Raw genomic sequence first — 19,802 nt, 5'->3', positions numbered from 1 at the left:
CCTTCTGTAGTGTGAAAAACTTGCTGCCAAGTGACTATTAGCCAATCACAACGAAAACTTTCGGGAAAGACCCGCCCTTACCTGCCTCTGATTGGCCTACCAAATGTCCGTCTCAGACCCGTACTGCAGTAGCGTCAGTTCAGAAAAAGCTAAGGTATGGCAACATGACTGATTTTTTCCCTGTTTCTACGGTTTCTTGGGCTGGATATGGCAGCCTGGAACGGTTTTTCAAGTGCAGCTAAACTTGGCATGTTAGTAGCCTAAATGTGCCTTGTTAAAGTTTTTGTAAAATGTAGTAGTTATTTTACTGTAATTTAACAACATCCTAATACAGATAGACAAAGAGACATTCATGGATTTATATTTAAAGGTAACTTTTATTGTCCCCCCTGCTTGGACCCAGGGTATGGCAGCTGCATACCCCTGCCATACCCAATTGACGCCCCTGCCGTACTGGTCCGTCTCTGTCAATCATGCGGAAGTAATGTGACGTGACGTCACGGGTTGGAAACGTTAAATAAAGGTCTCGTTCTCAGAGAATACAAAACTATTAAATACAAAACTAGGATGGAAATGCTCACAAATATTTACAGGTTTTTGTGTGTGCTGGCGTGTGGTTTGGTGCATTTTAAACAAGCTGTTTAGCGCACGTTTTGGATTTCTACCCTCCAAAGCTGACGTCAGCACCAAGAAGTTGCTGATAAATTCGCTGAGTGCGCATGCGTGGGCGGGCAGAGACGGCGCGGTCTGCCGTCTTAGATCTCAATGAATGTCTATGAGTGGACCCTGGAAGGCAGTTATTGCTGTCGCTGGCGGCCAGAGAAGGCACGCACTGCCTGCACCGGCTTCTGACTAATAGTAGCTCCGTGACGTCCCCGGTATGATAATGTGTTGAAAATTACATGCATTTGGCCACGGACCCCCATCTCAAAATATGTTGTTCCAGGGACCCCCTCAGAAGCAAATATTTGCGTCACTTTTAAAAAGATATATTCAAAGATTTACAAGCTTGTCTATCTTCTATTTTTCAATAGTTAAAGAATTAAATAATGACGTCAAGGTGCCCACTCTTCCTTGGGTTTATGTCCTGAGTTTTGTCCTATCAGGGGTCCAGGGTGTCTGTCTGTCTGTCTCCTTTGCTCTGCATAGTGAAGGACCACGTCCTACAGGTGTGGCTCTTGCAGGCTTGCGATCGGTCTAGCCCCCGGGGGGGTGTGGCTTAGCAGGCAGATTAAAGGACACTAAGAGGAGGAGAACCTGGCTGTGTTAGTTTATAGTCACAAGGCATGCATGTTAACACACTTCCTAAAGTGTTCTAGTGTGTGTGTGTGTGTGTGTGTGTGTGTGTGTGCGTGCGTGTGTGCGTGTGTGCGTGCGCGTGTGCGCGCACGTGTGTGTGTGCGTGTGTGCGTGTGTGCGCGTGTGTGTGTGTTGTGAGAGATTGTGTACAAGTCTTTTCAAGTTTGCGTCCATAGCAGTTTTTTATCTCTTGTCCGTCTGAGCCCCTCCCGCCGTGGGGTTGGGGGTGGGGTCAGACCTGGGGGGAGTATCTGGGGTTCCTCGGCACCTCGGTGAAAGACTTCAGCTCGTACGGGATCCCGTTGGGGTGGGGTTCAGACTCTGGGGGAGTATCTGGGGTTCCTGGGTTGGGGTGGGGTGGGGTTCAGACCCGTTGGGGTGGAGTCAGACCCGTTGGGGTGGGGGTCAGACCCGTTGGGGTGGGATCAGACCCGTTGGGGTGGAGTCAGACCCGTTGGGGTGGGGTCAGACCCGTTGGGGTGGAGTCAGACCCGTTGGGGTGGACTCAGAATTGATCTGTTCCGCTTCTATCGGAGCCTGCATTTAAAGACGTGGTATCATCACCAGGCTGGACACACTCACAACAATCCTCCCCCTACCACTATAAGCTCTGACTCTACTCATGAGATTCAGTCTGATATTACAGAGGCTCCTGGCGCTGCCTTCAGACCCAAATCTCGCTTTGCCCCTATTGTTTCTAATCCCTCCCTCCTAGCGTTTACCAAGAAAGTTGATTTTGAGATCGAAAAACTTTTCTCTGATCACCCTGGCTCGGGTTTTACACCCAAGCCCAACCTGACACACAGTGAACGTTTGGCACTTGATGAACTATCAAAGAATGACTCTATTATTATTCGCCCGGCCGACAAAGGCGGAGCCACGGTGATCTTGTCTAAAGAGCAATATATTTCTGAGGCGGAGCGACAACTTGATTCTAAACATTATGTGAAATTGTCTACTAATCCTTTACCTGCTATGCAAACTGAGTTCCATGAACTCCTAGTCAAGGCTAGGGAGGCTCAATGGATCTCTGATAATGAATTTAAGTTTTTAGGTGTTGAATTCCCTATGCTCGCCTCGTTTTATTTACTCCCGAAAATACATAAAGAACCTTTTGATAATCCTCCAGGCCGCCCTATTATCTCTGGAATTGGCACTCTTACTGAACCAGCCTCCAAATTTATTGATAGCTTTATTAAGCCTTATGTTCAACAACTCCCCTCTTTTATAGAGGACACCACTGATGTTTTAAATAAGCTTTCTACTCTTACTAATTTACAAAATAATTTTTTGGTTACCATGGATGTAGAATCCCTTTACACTAACATTGACCATAATGATGGTTTGGAGGCCATGAGGTTTTTCCTTTCAGATAGAGATGCTTTGCCACCCACTGACTTTATTGTTGAGCTTACTGATTGGATCATTCACAACAATGTATTCATGTTTACTGACGCTATTTATAAACAGTGTATTGGCGTTCCTATGGGGTCATGTTTCTCTCCAAACTATGCATGCTTATACCTGGGCTATTGGGAGAAACGTTTTGTTTTAAACACTGTTAACCCCTTTCTCTCTTGCATAACCTGGTATGGTCGCTACATTGATGATCTTTTGCTCATTTTTAACGGCTCTGAGACGCAGTTGCTTGAATTCCATAAGTATCTAAATACTTTGAATCGTAATATCAAACTCACTATTGAATATTCTCAAACTGCTATTAACTTTCTAGACCTCACTATATCCAAAGATTTACTGGGAAATCTCCATACTACTATTTTTAGAAAAAAGACTTCTCGCAACACGCTGCTCAGAGCTGACTCATTTCACCCTTCTTATTTAATAAATAATATTCCTTTTGGTCAATTTCAGCGGCTACGCCGCTTATGTGATGAGGAAGATGACTTTAACACACAGGCTACTGATATGGCTGGTCGTTTTGTAAGCAGAGGTTATAAACAAGAGGTGGTCGTACGTGCCCGCAACAAGGCGCATGATATTAATCGTAACGACTTATTAATAAAAAAGAAACGTAGGCCTACCAATTCCTCTCAATCCCGTCCTTATTTTGTTACACAATATAGCACTGCTGCCAACCATATCAGCCGCATCATCAAAAACAACTGGGGCATCATTAACAGTGACCCTACCCTTAGACAGGTCTTCCCTGAACCTCCAATGGTTTCTTTTAAAAGGGCTCCGACTTTAAGGGACAAATTAGTCAATAACTTTTTACCTCCCCCCAAAAGCGATTCTTGGCTTAAAAGACCAATAGGTTGTTATAAATGTATGCATTGTCCACATTGTTCCAACGTTGAACAAACAAAAACTTTTATGGACTTTAAGACTAATAAAACGTATAAGATTAATGACTTCATTAACTGTAGCACTACTCATGTCATCTACAGGTTAACATGCACCTGCCCTGGTGTGTTCTATGTGGGAAGAACCAAACGTCGCCTTAGGGACCGTCTAGCTGAGCATAAGTATGCTATTCGCACAAACAACATGGTATATCCAATAGCAAGACATTTTAAAGAAATGCACAACAGTAATGATGGTTTACTGCGCATCATTGGTCTTGAGCAGATAAAACCGCTAACCAGAGGCGGAGATCGGCTCAGAAAATTAAACCAGAGAGAAACATTTTGGATCCACTCCCTAGACGCATTGTGCCCTCCAGGTCTAAATGAGGATATAGACTTTATGTGTTTTCTTTAAACTTTTTTGCAATTATACTTTTCTTTGCTTTAAGTTTGCTTCTTTGTTATTGGCATTTTGTTATATTATTTTTTTCGTTCTCTTTATTTAGTCTTTTTGGCTAATTGATTGATTGCTCTATTCATTGTCCCTCCTATGTAATTACCTTTTGTGCTGCTCACATACACACATGTGCAATTCTGAGTGTGTGTCCTTAGTGCTGATTGACTAGGTCTCTGCTACTCAGCAGCCCTCTGTATATATTGACTTGTGTTTGTCTGTTTGCCTCATATATGCCCTGATGAAGACCCCGAGAGGGTCGAAACATGTCGGCTTTTATTATGTCTTGAAATAAAGTACACTGCTTTTACGTCCGTTCCCCTCCTTTTTATTTTTTGAGTGCTCGGATCCGCCTTCTCTTTTTTCAAGTGGACTCAGACCCGTTGGGGTGGGGGTCAGACCCGGGGGGAGTATCTGGGGTTCCTGGGTTGTGGTGGGGTGGGGTTCAGACTCTGGGGGAGTATCTGGGATTCCGGGGCACCTCGGTGAAGCTCTTCAGCTCGTAGGGGATCCCGTTGTCCACCTCGATGGACTTGCGGGAGAACAGCAGCCGGATGTCGTCGTGCAAGTAGATCTTTCCAGACTTGGAGCTCTGGAATCTGAGGAGGAACCAAAAGACGATGAGAATGAACAGTTTAGCAAAAGAGACTTCCCTTCAACGCTTCCAATAAACCAACTTGCACCTTGCAAGCAGAGCACACCATGAGGTGCGCTCACCTCTGGCATCACCAGGAATGCTGGTCCCTCATTGGCTGTTAACCTTTTTGTTGCCAAGCATTAACACAGTCAGTGCCATATGTAGAGTGGGACCTCTTATATTGCCACCAAAGGGTACAAAGGGTAAAAAAATAGTGTGCACGCTGGTGCAGATCATGCACCACGCATGTGCAAGCTTTTCCCAGCTTTCAAACAAAAGAATCCGCTTGGAAATCCGTTCAGGCATTCAGGAGATAGCAGCCATTATGTTTTCTTCAAATGTAAACAAACACGGCTGACTTGTTTGAAAGATGGGGTTGGTATGGGGGTTAAACATGCAATTTCGCGATCACGATCATGCCTAGTACATTGTTGGAGGTCCACAAAACATGTTTTATTTATTTATTCTAAAAATATTTATTTTCAGAGATGATTGGGCTACGGTCAACGCAACCAGAACCATAGAAGGCTTTCTTTTTGTTTTGGAAGGCACTTCTAAAAAACACTTGCCATGTTAGTCTATGGGGCGATTTGATCAGAGCATGTTAGTCTATGGGGCGATTTGATCAGAGCATGTTAGTCTATGGGGCGATTTGATCAGAGCATGTTAGTCTATGGGGAGATTTGATCAGAGCATGTTAGTCTATGGGGAGATTTGATCAGAGCATGTTAGTCTATGGGGCGATTTGATCAGAGCATGTTAGTCTATGGGGAGATTTGATCAGAGCATGTTAGTCTATGGGGCGATTTGATCAGAGCATGTTAGTCTATGGGGCGATTTGATCAGAGCATGTTAGTCTATGGGGCGATTTGATCAGAGCATGTTAGTCTATGGGGCGATTTGATCAGAGCATGTTAGTCTATGGGGCGATTTGATCAGAGCATGTTAGTCTATGGGGCGATTTGATCAGAGCATGTTAGTCTATGGGGAGATTTGATCAGAGCATGTTAGTCTATGGGGAGATTTGATCAGAGAGGCTTTAAAGAACCAGATTCCTCAGAGTCGTGTGAGTGCACAGGTGTGCGAAATTCTGTGATTTTACAAGGGTAGGGGGAAAAAATATCATTTTGAGCATTGAATGTATTAAATGAAAAATTATTCAAATGTGACTCACGTCAGTGTGCACACACACACACACACACACACACACACACACACACACACACACACACACACACACACACACACCTGAGGTGGATCAGGTAGCAGAGGATCTTCTTCCTGTCCACGCCCGCTGTGGAGGCTCCTCCCCCTCCTGTGGAGGCCCCTCCCCCTCCTGAGGAGGCACCTTCCCCGCCTGTGGATATGACATTTTACATGACGATTAATTGTCACTCAAATAATTGCGATTAACGATTTAATTGTGTTTTGTGTCGTCGACAATTACATTTCTGTTTGGCTTGTAGGCTTTGAAGTTGCACATGGCAGATATGACACATAACCTAAATATACAAAGAAACAACTGTCACGTTCGACAACTTTATACCAGAACAGAACATTGATAGTGGAAATAGCTGATCTGCAAGCTCACAACGCGACGAGTTGTGTTTCCTTACACCCTTCTGGGGGGTGTAAGGAGGGTCAAAGCCAACATTTACATCTGCAGTTTCTGTTGGCTAATGTATGGTTGTTGTTCTCAGGTTTCAGCTGCAGATCACCACCAATAGGTTAGGGCGGGTGAGGGGTGGAGTTAACAATCCACATATATTCAGATTGCAATGAATGACACGTCATTTGAAAGCTTATATTCTGTAACTTTATGATCTGCACAAACCTGAAAAAAGACCAATGCCGACATAAGGACCTTTTCTCCGGCCTCGGTCAACAATTGTGACAGGCCTACCTGTGGAGGCCGCCTCCGCTCTGGCTTCAGGCTCCTCCCCCTTGGCCCCAGGCTCCTCCCCCTTGGCCCCAGGCTCCTCCCCCGGCTCCACAGGCACCAGGAAGATGCGGTGCCGCAGGAAGGTCATGTGACAGGAAGGCATGTCTCCCAGGTTGTAGGAGACCAGGAACATCTTCACCACCGTCTTGTTGGGGTTGAATAAGGTCTGTGCACACGCGCACGCACACACACACACACACACACGCACACGCACACGCACACGCACACGCACACGCACACACACACACACACACACACACACACACACACACACATACACACACACACATACAGGGACACGCACACACACACAGAGGGAGCTTGTTACTTTTTATTGATAATGAGCACTTCATCGATCTTGCTTATTGAGCCGGGCTGGGATACCCGACCGAAAACCTGCGGGGCCCTTCGGAACCCGGGGGTTCGGGCTCGGGCCGGATGCATTTTCATAATTCATTGTCGGACGTCGATTCGGGTCGGACATGTCATGCACTCTCTCTCTGTGTGTGTGTGGCACTGTATGTGTGCTGCTCGCTCTAATGCTGCAGGCATGGAGACATAACTTTAAGCAGTGAGAACGTAGCAAACGCTGAGGTAAACGTGGTCTAGTGTTTATTTTGCGAGAGTTGTGTGCAGTGCACTGTGCAAGCCTCGTCCGTCCAACACACACATTACCAATTAAATCCTGGCTTATACTTCGTCGTCACGGCGTGTTCTGTGCCGAAATTGGCTGATCTACAAGCTCACAACGCCTCGCATGCGCGATGCGTTTTGAGCTTGCAGATCGGCTATTTTCCAGACACAGAAACGTGCAGGATGAGTGTGCAGCTGCATTAGAACAAGTCTGCTAGTCAGTGTAAATCAGTGGCTTCCTCAAAGTAAAAGAAAGGATGGGAAAAAGCGGTGGGAAATATAAGGGCCAGGCCTCGGAGCGGGTCAGACGCATTTTAATGATTAATGGTCGGATGTCAATTTGGGCCGGACAAAAAACTGTTCGGCGTGGACTAAAAAAATCCCAGCTCTAGTATGCACATGCATAAAGTGATTGACAAAGTGAGTTTAACGTTGTTTAATGCAATCAGATAGGACTTTTCTGTTTGCATGTATGGGCTGTCAAGGCCAGAAAGTATTTTTTTTGCCACTCAGTAGGCGTTCCCGCATAACTTCTGGGTATGATGATGATGTCACGGGCATACCCTCTATAGAGCGTTTTCTGATATTTTGTGGAAAGATGTGACGACAAATTCTGAAAAAAATAAAAATAAAAATTTGATCAAAAAATCTCCAGTTGTTGTGACTGTAAGCTTGTGGTTGACCACCATCTATGAAAATGACAATTGACAAAAGAAACAAATAGTATCATTAAAACAATATTATTCATTAGTGTGCAATAAGTTTTAAATGGCTTTATATTATGATACTGTAATAATTTCTTCGCCTTTTGTCTTGATTGTTTAAACATGATGTCATGGGCCGCTGTATACTCGATAACAGGCTTGATAAGCCCAAAGCTTATTGATAGCCAAGCCTTACCCTCCCCTGACTCTTCTTTGTATTTTCCTACTGTATATATTTCTGTGCACTTTTTTTTCCTGACTATATAATGGATTGCATTTTTATAGCGCTTTTCTAAGTAAGTCTAATAAAGTCTTCAATCAATCAATCAATACCAGGTACTCAATACATGTGTTATGGAGTGTGTAACAGCCTCGGGTTTTGAGCTCTTCAGAAACCCTGGGTAGAGATATTTGGAGGCGTGTAGAACTAAAATACAAGTCATTTCATGTTCGGTTGCGCTCGGGTGCTGCTCTCTGAAAACAGCAGATCTCCAAGCTCACACAACGCATCGCACGGGACGCATTGTGTGAGCTTGTAGAGCTGCTATTTTCGCAGGAAGGACACATGATAAAACCGGGGAAACTCTGGAATGAGCAGAGAAACATCTCACCACTTGAATGGTCCCTGCTCTGGGCACGCTGTAGCCTTTCTTTCCCAGGGCCTCCAGGGAGATCACCCCCTGCACGCACGCACACGCACACGCACACACACACACACACACACACACACACACACTCACACACACACACACACACACACACACACACACAACCTCATTATCTCCAAGTTTCACATTTGTATAGTTTTGGTAAATTCAACTTACCTAAAACTGTCGCTCTGACTCGCACAAAACTAGTGAAAATAACACATCTAGATTGTAGGTCCAATACTTTTACTTCTACTCCACTACATCTCGGATCCAAATATTGTATTTTTCACTCCACTACATTTATTTGAAAACTTTAGTTACTTTGTGTATTGGGGCGGCCATAGCTGAATGGTCTAGAATGCCTAGGATCCCAGCTCTCAGCGATGTGTCCTATATACATTTTGACCATTTGAAAATAGACGATTTACAAGCTCACAATTTATTGCTGTTTTCAAATGGCCAAAATGTATAGGATATAGGGGTTTTCAAAGTGAGTGACCGGGCACCCTGGGGTGCCGCGAGATAATGATAATATTTGATATTTATTTGGACACTTAAAAATATATTTAGTATCATTTTAAACTTGAAGAAGTCAGTTCTAACCAAAATGGCTATTATCTCAACGTTTTCCTCGCAACATAATCACTAAAATATCGTTAATGTCAGACAGAAACCTCATATCTCCAACTTTGAAATGTGTACGTCTTTTGGTAAAGCAAAGCCCTGCTTCATCTTACAAGACCGTCGCACAAAACTAGTGAAAACAGCCGATCTATCACATGATCAATCACACATACAAGGTTTCCACCCGACAACGACGATATGCTATAAATATAAGGTGCTGGGAGTGAAAATTATAATGTACGTAGGGGTGCCTCGGATTTAAAAAAATATTTATGGGGTGTCCTGAAACAAAAAAGTTTGGGAATCCCTGGGCTATAGGATAGGATAGAAGCGGGCAGTAGGAGCCGCTGGCACCGATCTCCACCGTGAAGCCCTCGATGCTCCCCGACGGGCAGAAACGACCTTTCAACATGGACTCCTGGAAGACAAAACAAACACACCTTTCAGCATGGACTGACCTGCACAACAAAACAAACACACCTTTCAGCATGGAGTCCTGGACAACAAAACACACGAGGCTTCAGGCCTGGAATTTCATCATTTTAGGGGCGTGGCCACTTGGCCTTTGGGGCAGGAAGGCCATCAAATAAAACCATGATTTTAGACCATTGAAATAATTAAACGAAGGGTTACATTTAATATGTAGAATATCTGCTGTGAAATGAATAAACAGGTATTTACAATCTGATGCTCAGCCCTGCACCAATCAAAGATACTGGATTGGTTTAAACATGGGAACTCCATATCCATAAACACTGGTGTCTACATATTGACTAGACAGAGACACTGGTGTCTACATATTTACTAGACAGAGACACTGGTGTCTACATATTGACTAGACAGAGACAGAGGAGAAAGTGTTACAGTCAGTTGGGGCATTAAAGGAGTAGTGCACCCCCAAAATTCTATTGATAACAAAATTCTATTGATAACTCATGCCATGGAGACTTGAGTTCAATAATGTTGTTTTGTATTTGTCGCATTCCTAAGACAAACATTTGATTATAGTAAAATTACCCCCATTGATTCCGGATGGGGACCCACATGCATTCGGGTCTCCATCCGGAATCAATGGAGGTACATTTATTGTAATAAAATGATTGTCTTAGGAATGCGACAAAAACCTACAAATCTTATTGAACACAAGTCTCCATGGCATGAGTAATCAATAGAAAAAAAATTATAATTGGGGGGTGAACTACTCCTTTAAGGCCACTGTGGCCTCAGGTCATGCCATTGGTTTGAGGGGCACAAGGCCAAAGTGAGGGACAATGATGGCCATGGCCTTCATGGCCTATGAAATTCCTGCCCATTCACTTTTAGAGACGCATTTATTTTGGTTCGGCTCTGTCATTCGGGGCTGGTTAGGATCATGGGGACATGTAGTCTGATGCAGGACAATCAGTGGTGAAGAAAGTACTCAAATGTTTTACTTCATCAATACTAGTATCAATACTGCAATATAGAAATACTCTGTTACAAGTAAAAGTCCGGAATTCAAGCTGTACTTGAGTAAAAGTATGAGAGTATTGGCATCAAAATGTACTTAAAGTACCAAAAGTAAAAGTACAGAATGTTTGAAAATAGCAGATCTACAAGCTCACGACACGTATGTCGCATCACAACTGATTTTGTCAGCTTTTAGCTTGAACTAGAAATGTTGCCCAGGTTGAAAGCTGACATGCAGGCAGTTCTCAAAACCAACACTAGAGGGCACATGTGGACACACATTTCAGGTTTTCAATTCATTTCTTGCACAATGTCAGTTTTTAATGCATCCTACTATAATCCTCCTATACACCAACACGGCGTTCTGTCATCAACGCGTCATAGCCGGGGGCGGAGTCAAGCGTGGGGGAAAACATTACACCAACCCCCATTAGTAGAATGGATATTTCCGTGTTTTTCCGTGTTTTTCAAATCCGATTTTTTAATAGTATAGCGATGTTTTAATTAATTGCAATGTCTTACATTGATTCCTTGGTTGCCAATGGACAAAAAATGATGCATTTAAAATTAAACAGCATTGGGATTAAATATTGTCTGATATTATTAACTCTTTTACTGCCACAGAATTGAACAAAAAGCTCAATCCACTGCCAGCTAAATTGAGAATTGTCGCTCATCTTTGAAGGCCTACTGGAGAAATTTGGTTTCGACTATAAAGACAACAATTATATGGCAACGAAGAATAGAATGTCTACTTTGCAACAGAAAAAGATTTCGAGTTTTTATCTTGTTCTGTTCATTAGCTAGAAGCTGCAGAATGTGGCCTAAAAACAGCTCTTTGAGAACATAAAGCTGAGAAAAATGCATTTTTGTGAAGAATACATTTTCAGGCAGAAATCTCTCTTTAGCCTTTTATTGTTGGCTTCAGTAACATCACACCTATGATCAGTGGTTGTTTACAAACAAATTCAAAAAAATAAAAACAAGAAAAAGTGTCTTTTTACACACTTTTAGTGTGTAAGAGAAGTAAGAGCAGTAGTAAGAGCAGTGCAGAACATTGACACAGTGACATGAGCTTCAGCCTGAATCCTGCTTCAGCTTTCAGGGTTCTCTTTATCTCACTGTGACACTACATGTCTACAGAGTGTATATGTGTGTGTGCGTGCGTGCGTGCGTGCGTGCGTGCGTGCGTGCGTGTGTGTCATTCAGCCTGCACAGGGCCTGGGGCTCCATTCTGTTTCACTCCAGCCAGGCTCCTCCGGAAGGGCTCCACCGGGTCTGCTGAACTCGTACACGAGCCCATGGTCGATCTGTAAATTATACAAATACATAATTACTATAAAATACATGAAAAATAGTACACCTTCAAGCTCACAACGCGTCACAGCAGAATGCGTGGAGGTTGGGGGCCTACTATTTTCATCAAAAGGCCGTTTTAGAAATGTCAACCCCTGCCTCTCTAACATTCTATGCACTTCCTGCTTACCACACAAATATATATATATATATATATATATATATATATATATATATATATAGTAATTATGTAAAAACAGCATTCATGGTCTGGAGAGGGCACTTTTTACAGATGGATAAAAGGGCAGGGGCTCAAGCCCCCTTTGATGTCTATGTGAGCATGTGCATGGTGCTAAGTCTGATTTACAGAAAAAAGTTTGTTTTTTCTTTACCTATCCTTGTCCTTGGACGACCACGATGTGGAAATGAAGAAGTAGGCTCATCATCATCGTCGACTCATCATCTAAAATCATAGCCAGGAAAATATCAAATAGTTTATATCTAAACAAATCAATTTACAATTTTGACATTTAGCAAATGACTTACAATAAGTTCATATATAACATAAAATGCAGTTATAGTAAATAGTTACCATGCATTTACTGTCACAGTGAAATTCCCTTTATACCCTGTATACCTATATAAAATGTCACAATGCAACATAGCTCTGTTTACACAAAGCTGTACTCCCTCCAACTATATGTTCCCCATTTTCAACAGTTTTTATTTGTAACACTTGCTTTGGCAATGTAAACGTATGTTTTCTCATGCCAATAAAGCTCCTTTGAATTGAACTGAAAAGCTACATCATCAGCTACTGATGATGATGATGATGATGATGATGATGACGACGATAAAAAGAAACCTCTCCCTCTCTCTCACACACACACGCATCGTACGCACGCACACACAAACTAAGCCAATAAATCCTAAATTCCCATCAAATAATCCTAGTAGGCTGTGCAGTGCACGTACACTACACGCGGTACGTGCACGCGCGTGATAGGAACTCCACGTGTGTCCTGAGTAGCGACAAAAACAAACCAAGCACGTGGATCCTAACTGCTTGGATCAAGTTACTGATCCGGTCCGGATACGGAAACATTTCTTGCATGTATGTGTACGTGTAAATAGCCGGATGCAGTAGGCGGGCTCTAGACCGGATCCCAATGTCGGAGTGGCAACACGTCGCAATGGAAAACCGTTACCCTATCTCACTGATCACTGACCATCCCCCCATCCCAGGCTTCCAGTTCCACACGGATGCTCTGTTATCACACAGTATACAACTATATACAGTATACAACTATACAATACATACATGAACTGGATTGGAAGTCTTACTTTGGACAGTAGAATCGTGGCCTCTGTTCTCCGAGGGGTCTCTACGCGGAAGCCATTCTTCATTGGCCAAATCGCCCAGTTCGTCCGTCTTTTCGCGGCGGTACATGGGTCTCTGCTGCTGCGGCGATGTGAGCCCCCGGGCGGGGGGATCCATCCTACACGGGGGTCGAGCTCCGTCGGGATCGGTTTCCACAATATCACGAGGCTCTTGATCCATTTTTGGACCCCCGGATCCCACTGGTTTATTCGCAATAGAGATCACTCAGACTAGGCTCGAGGCTTGTCACTCAAACCAGGCTTGCTCGCGGATGCGAGGATGCGATGGAAAGAAAGCCTGAAGCGATCTTTCACATACAGTATACATGCATGCACTGGATTTACGTCTTACCACTTTCGACAGTAGAATCATGGCCTCTGTTCTCCAAGGGGTCTCTACGCGGAAGCCATTCTTCGTCGGCCAAATCGTCCAGTTAGTCTCTGCCTCTGTAGGCTACGTCTGGTGGTCTCTGCTGCGGTGGAGATGTGTGTCCAGTGTGCCGTGCGGGGATCCATTCAACACGGGCGGGGGTATCACTCTCAGGGACGGCGGGGGTCTCCGAGTCCATATCGGGATATCAGGAGGCTCTTGATCCACTTTTTGACCCGGTTCTTCGCGACCAACGGCACCAAGAAATGGAATAATGTTTCTCTTCAAAGCCAACGGCTGCAGGGATCTTTTTCTCTTCTTCATCATCATCATCATCATCATCATCATCACGACCACCGTGGGCGCTGGTCACCAACGCGGGTAGGTTGTAATCCTAATTCTAACTAAAGTTTGTTGTCGAAACTTTCCTTCCATGGATCAGAGGCGTCAATTGGGTATGGCAAGCTATGGCAGCTGCCATACCTTGGCTACAAGGGGAAATAATAAAATGTACTTTTCATCGTGCCTGTTGCTAAGGTATGGCAACATGACTGGTGTCTTTCACGCGTGCAAGGGCGCACGTGAAAGACACCAGTCATGTTGCCATACCTTAGCTTTTTCTGAACTGACACCACTGCCGTGGATCTGCTGCTGCTGGTTGTGCGACCCCAGCCCCCGGAGCCCCAAGCCGTGGGGTGGAGGGGGATGGTCGCTTGCTCTTCGGCGGAGTGATACAAACAAGCTGAGGCTGAGCAGGGCCTACTACTTGTCCTAATACATCTCAATATTCTAGTACTGCTAAATACTAATTACTACCTACTACAATTACAATACTACTAATACTATAAAACAACTGATTTCCGACAAAATGATCGCTTTTACCAACGTGTCTCTCTCTCTCTGTCTCTACTAACAGTCCGATGCAAAAAACAATATAATCCCTCAAGGCTAGCAGAGGCAGGCGGAGCCAGGACAGTCTGTTTACTTTTTTTTTTATGACGCGGTTTCCGGCTGTCCTCAAAACGACCCGACGACCAATTATACATTGAAAAGTTGCGCAAGGACGTCTTTTATCATAATCCATAAAAAACATCAAACGAACGAACGGCCGTATTGGCACAGAGGTCTCTGGAGGATTGGGGCGAACAGGAACGTTCAAAGCAGTATAAGAGTTAAGGACTGGTCGCATCATCAAAGACCATGGGTTATCTAGACTATCCGTCTGGTATTAGACGTGGTTACATTTTCTATATGATAAATTAAACTTATCGTATCAAAAAACGAAAAGCATTAATTAATCAATGATGGTTATAGAGCACATTAAATTAATTCCAGTTGTCTACAGCCATTAACAGCTTGTTATCATGCAAGGATTTACACACTGACACGACGCAACACAACACAATCCTATCCTAGTTTCAAACCTGCAGAAAATACATTTAAACTGGCGTCGATCCTGACATATATTCAAAGATCAGGTCTCTATCCTACTTGAACTCACTACGACGTGTTCTATAAACATCATTGACGACTGAACGTAATATATTTTTTTTATATTATAGTAAGTTTAATTGATCATATATTGAAATTGTGTCTCTACCAGGTGATTAAAGACATAATGTAAACAGGTTTTGTAGCATAGAGGGAAGAGGGGGTGCTTATTGTGCAACTTTGACGCATGCACGGGGGATAATCTGAGTCTGATTATAAACCACTTAATTACATTGATTCCTTACTGCAACTGGACAAAAAAACTATCTGCAGTAGCATCGGGATTAATTATTGTCCTTATAGGACTGGTCGGATCAATGCCATGGTTATCTGACTGATTTAATCACCTGGTAAGAGACACACTTTCACATTTTCATGAACATGATCAATTACACTTATCACAATATCAAAAAACAAAGGCCATTAATTCAGCAATGATGTTCATGGAACACGGGAAGGACACAGGAGGAGGATGCCATTGTAAGTGTATTAGGCAATGGGAATGGATTTAGCCTACATATAGAACAGGCAAACCCATATTCACGTTTCAAATCTATTGACGACTAATGGGCCTGGCTGTTGGTTTTATATTGTGGCACGTTTAATTGATCATATCTCATATTAGTGTCTCTACCAGGATTGAACACTGCATGTGCAAACATGTTTTTTGTAACACAGGGAGTAGAGTAGATGGAGAGAAAAACAGATCTCCGTTCTCATCTCATGCTTGTGTAACTTGGAGATAGCCTACAGAAACGACAGATCTCCATCTCAGTCAGTGCTTGTGTAATTTGCGGGGAATATATTAATCTGACTCTGATTACAAACCACTTGATCTCCGACTTCTATATCCTATATGCCAGGGAGAACACAACCCAATTGCGAGCTTGTTGATTTTTGGCACTGCATAGATTGGCAAAAATAGATTTGGTGTAGTAGACTGATGTGGTCAACGTAAAGAGTAAAATTGGGTCCCGTTTTATTCCAGAGGTTTTGAAGAGGCAGGAGTAGTAGTTTAGACGAGGTGGCGAGGTACAGTAGCTCCGTGCAGCACAGCGGTGCGTTAGCCAGTCATTCATAATAGGCTTGTTATCTTAATAATAAGTGAACTTTACGACGGCGAGTGAACGATTGCGTTCCAGAAGTCCTTCTGATGGATTTTTCTTGGCTGTCGAGTGTTTTATCATCCAAAAAAATCACTCTGAACGTGATTAAAACGATAGTGTACTGTGTAGTGTGTACGCTGTATTAACTACATGGAGAAAAGTGTATTATTTGCCCCCACGCTAAAAGCGGATGTGATGTTTATGGGCGTTCCTTTCTAGCTCCGTGTTGGTCTATAAACTCATCTCTGTCTTTTTGTTCTCCTGTCTCTATGTCCTCGTCCAGAGGGTTGGGTCTGTAGATCAGTTTTTTCACATCATGGTTCAGTAATTATTCAGCATTTGAGCCACAGAACCACCGTTTGATGACATTTAGCCTCTCAGACCCTAAACCTAGAACATTGTGTTGTTGTTGGATCTTGGATATGATTTTGGTTAGCATAGGAGAGATAACAGGCAAACATCGATCAAAATAAAACATGTTCTACATCCTCTAATTGTGTAGACTTCTAAATAATGCAGATGTTTACGAATAATTGAACTCTTGAGAGCGTAAAATGAGGGGGTCGATCAAAAATAGGAAAAATACTCTGTGTCTACAGACACTGTCTGTCAGCGGTTAGTAGTTTGGTTAAATATGCTTAGAGTTAAAGGTCATTAAAGGTTAGTAGTTTGGTTAAATATGCTTAGAGTTAATGGTCATTAAAGGTTAGTAGTTTGGTTAAATATGCTTAGAGTTAATGGTCATTAAAGGTTAGTAGTTTGGTTAAATATGCTTAGAGTTAATGGTCATTAAAGGTTAGTAGTTTGGTTAAATATGCTTAGAGTTAAAGATCATTAAAGGTTAGTAGTTTGGTTAAATATGCTTGGCAGTGACAGAGTTAAAGGTCATTAAAGGTACCTCAAAGTTCCCCAGCAGGGACCTGCTGAAGGAGGACGAGGGCCAGCTGGAGGCAGGACGACACGACGACTCGCTGTGTCTTCCACTGCGGAGCTGTCTGCTGGAGGGGACACAATGTTAAAAAAAACGTCAAGACTTTTCAAAAATAGCTGATCTACAAGCTCGCAGTGTTTGTGTGTTTGACATGGCGGTGAGATCTGTCCCATTCAGGGGCGCAAATGGGGGGGTGACAAGGTGTTTTGGTCACCTTCCAGGTTCAATTTCGTCCCCTCCATTCACTTCCAGAAGTCCCCCCCGTTCCCCCCAGTCAGGGACCCCCAAGCCAAACTTTTAGGGGTCTGAATTCTGAAAATCACGCACTAAACGCGAGCGATTATTTTTAAGCCCCCCCCATCTAAAATCCCTAAATGGTTTGGTCCAGACCGTCCTGTGCGGCAGTGCCTTTCTAGCCATAGAAGAATAGCTTTCAGTTGACTCAGTGATGACGTCATAATATGGCGACTTGTTATGGCTGTGTGTCCTTATTATAACTCTCTGGGTGTCTGTGACTAGAGTCTAGAGAAGAGCACTGACTGGTGCACTGGTTTCAATTAAATTACTTTCTGGATCTGGACAATGACATTTGACGCTTGTACGTTTATTGGAATTAAATGGATACCAACCTCACGACCTGGCTGTCCCAAGTTGCTACAGAACTAGAAGTTAGAACTATGTACATTTCGGAAGGACCAAGTTGACCACAACAAGCAACAATGGTAAGTTTCTGATGAAGTGTGTGTTTTCGTGTAAGCTTTGGTTGTGTTGGTTATTGCAGCACTAGTGATAACTTCATAAGTAAATAAATAATACATCATAAAACCGTTAATGCCCGTATCTGAATGAAAATGAGGGGGGAAAACCGCCCGAAAACCGATCTTTGCACGCAAAAAAAACGAAATCGGTCGCGCGCGCGCGCACGCAGGTCCCCTCCTATGCATTTACTGGATCTGCGCGCCTGGTCCCATTTCCCATATTTCCTCCTGATTGGCTACCATTGCCTTCTAAAGTTTGTGTATGCGACGTGGCGGTCACTTATCACCACGTCTTATTGGTTAGTTTAAGTATTGCAGTATTTGTATTTGTGTTGTGATTTGTGTTGTGACACTTATGAGCATTGACCTATGAGCATTTTGGGTTGGGATGCAATTTCAGACCTGTTGAAAACTAGTCTAAAGCAGTGGTTCTAAACATTTTCATGTCAAGGACCACCACATTCTGCAGACCCCCACCTGAAAATATTTTCTGCCTGGGAAGATTTTTCAAGATTTATCATAGTGTTTAAAAAATATCCGATCTACAAGCTCAAAATGGCCTGTAATGGTAATGCCTTGTGAGCTTGTAGATCGGCTATTTTCAAACAAAGTTTAAAACTGGGTTAAAATGGTAAAACTCTTCCTCGTTTTACAGTGGACCCCCTGGAACTTCCTAAAGGATCCCTGGGGGTCCCCAAACCACACTTTGAGAACCACTGCTCTAAAGATATGATACAAATATTTTGGTGATTTAAATCATATTATTGTAGAATTGAAGAAACTTAAAGAATAAATTATTTTTGCACAACATGTCACACTTAAGAACTAAAAGGCTGCCCTAAGAGTGCTTTACAGTATGCGTAGATTTCTTCTTAACATATGAACAAATCACAGCTAAGAAAACATTGGTGTATGCCAAATCTTCTTAAAAAACTTCTTAAAAGGGTCTAAGAAGAAATTTCTTCGTAAGAACGTTCGTAAGTAGGTTGGTGAATCGGGCCCAGTGTATGTAATCGCGCCAATAGAATGCATCTTTGTTTTACAGTACAGGTTTATTTAGCACCGGGGAGTCCAACAGTAACACACTTCCAAGTAAAGGCTGGCTTAGAATTCGTCGTACGACGTGTTGCATGATGAAAATAGCGAATCTACAAGCTCACAACGCGTTGCTTCCGCAACACATTAGATCTGCTATTTTCTGCACAGGGAAGCTTGCAGGATGTGGGATATTTCGAAACGTTTGCCTTCACAATAAAAGCTTATCAGCATTATGACGATGACAGTGGGAAAGGATAACGGATTCAGTGGCATTTCACATTGCAAAGGAGTGCAGGAAGAGTGGGCAGTGGGCACATTTTTAAACATTGTGGGCACCTCAATGTTTAATTAATAAAATAATAGCTTGCAGCAACGTATTGAAAACAAAAGCAAAGGGGGAAAAATAACTAAAATTGATCATTTTTGGAACCATGAACTTTAAGTTCAGAAATCTGAATTATGAACGATGAACTGAAATAGTTTTAGAAATGGTGAAGTGAACTTTGAACTAGTGAAGTGAGCTTTCCCAACACTGTCCATCGTGTTAAAAGTTAATGAGGCGTCACATGTCAGCTTGACACTGAGGCATGATCTGATGTCTTGATCCCTGATGTCATCAATACACCTCCTTGTCCCTTTTATGCCCATTTATGGAGATCTCTGATGACATCAATATTAAGCCCACATCTGGGAATGCCCATATATGGACATATTGTGTCAGTCTCATGTGGACT

General features: G+C 43.1%; 1 protein-coding gene across 1 annotated transcript; it reads right to left on the bottom strand.

Moving 5' to 3' along the window:
* Window positions 1-4,504: 4,504 nt before the first annotated feature.
* LOC308294981 (atos homolog protein B-like) lies at window positions 4,505-18,243 on the bottom strand (the record flags this gene model as incomplete). The annotated part of the gene is given in 8 exon segments (XM_080737917.1): window positions 4,505-4,658; window positions 5,945-5,984; window positions 5,987-6,053; window positions 6,691-6,804; window positions 8,587-8,655; window positions 9,539-9,667; window positions 17,240-17,336; window positions 18,221-18,243. Coding segments are annotated over 8 exon segments (693 nt in total).
* Window positions 18,244-19,802: the final 1,559 nt, after the last annotated feature.

The sequence above is a fragment of the Nannobrachium achirus genome, assembly GCF_963921795.1.
Source record: "Nannobrachium achirus genome assembly, chromosome: 12".
NCBI lineage: Eukaryota > Metazoa > Chordata > Actinopteri > Myctophiformes > Myctophidae > Nannobrachium > Nannobrachium achirus.
This window is presented reverse-complemented; position numbering and strand designations above follow the sequence as displayed.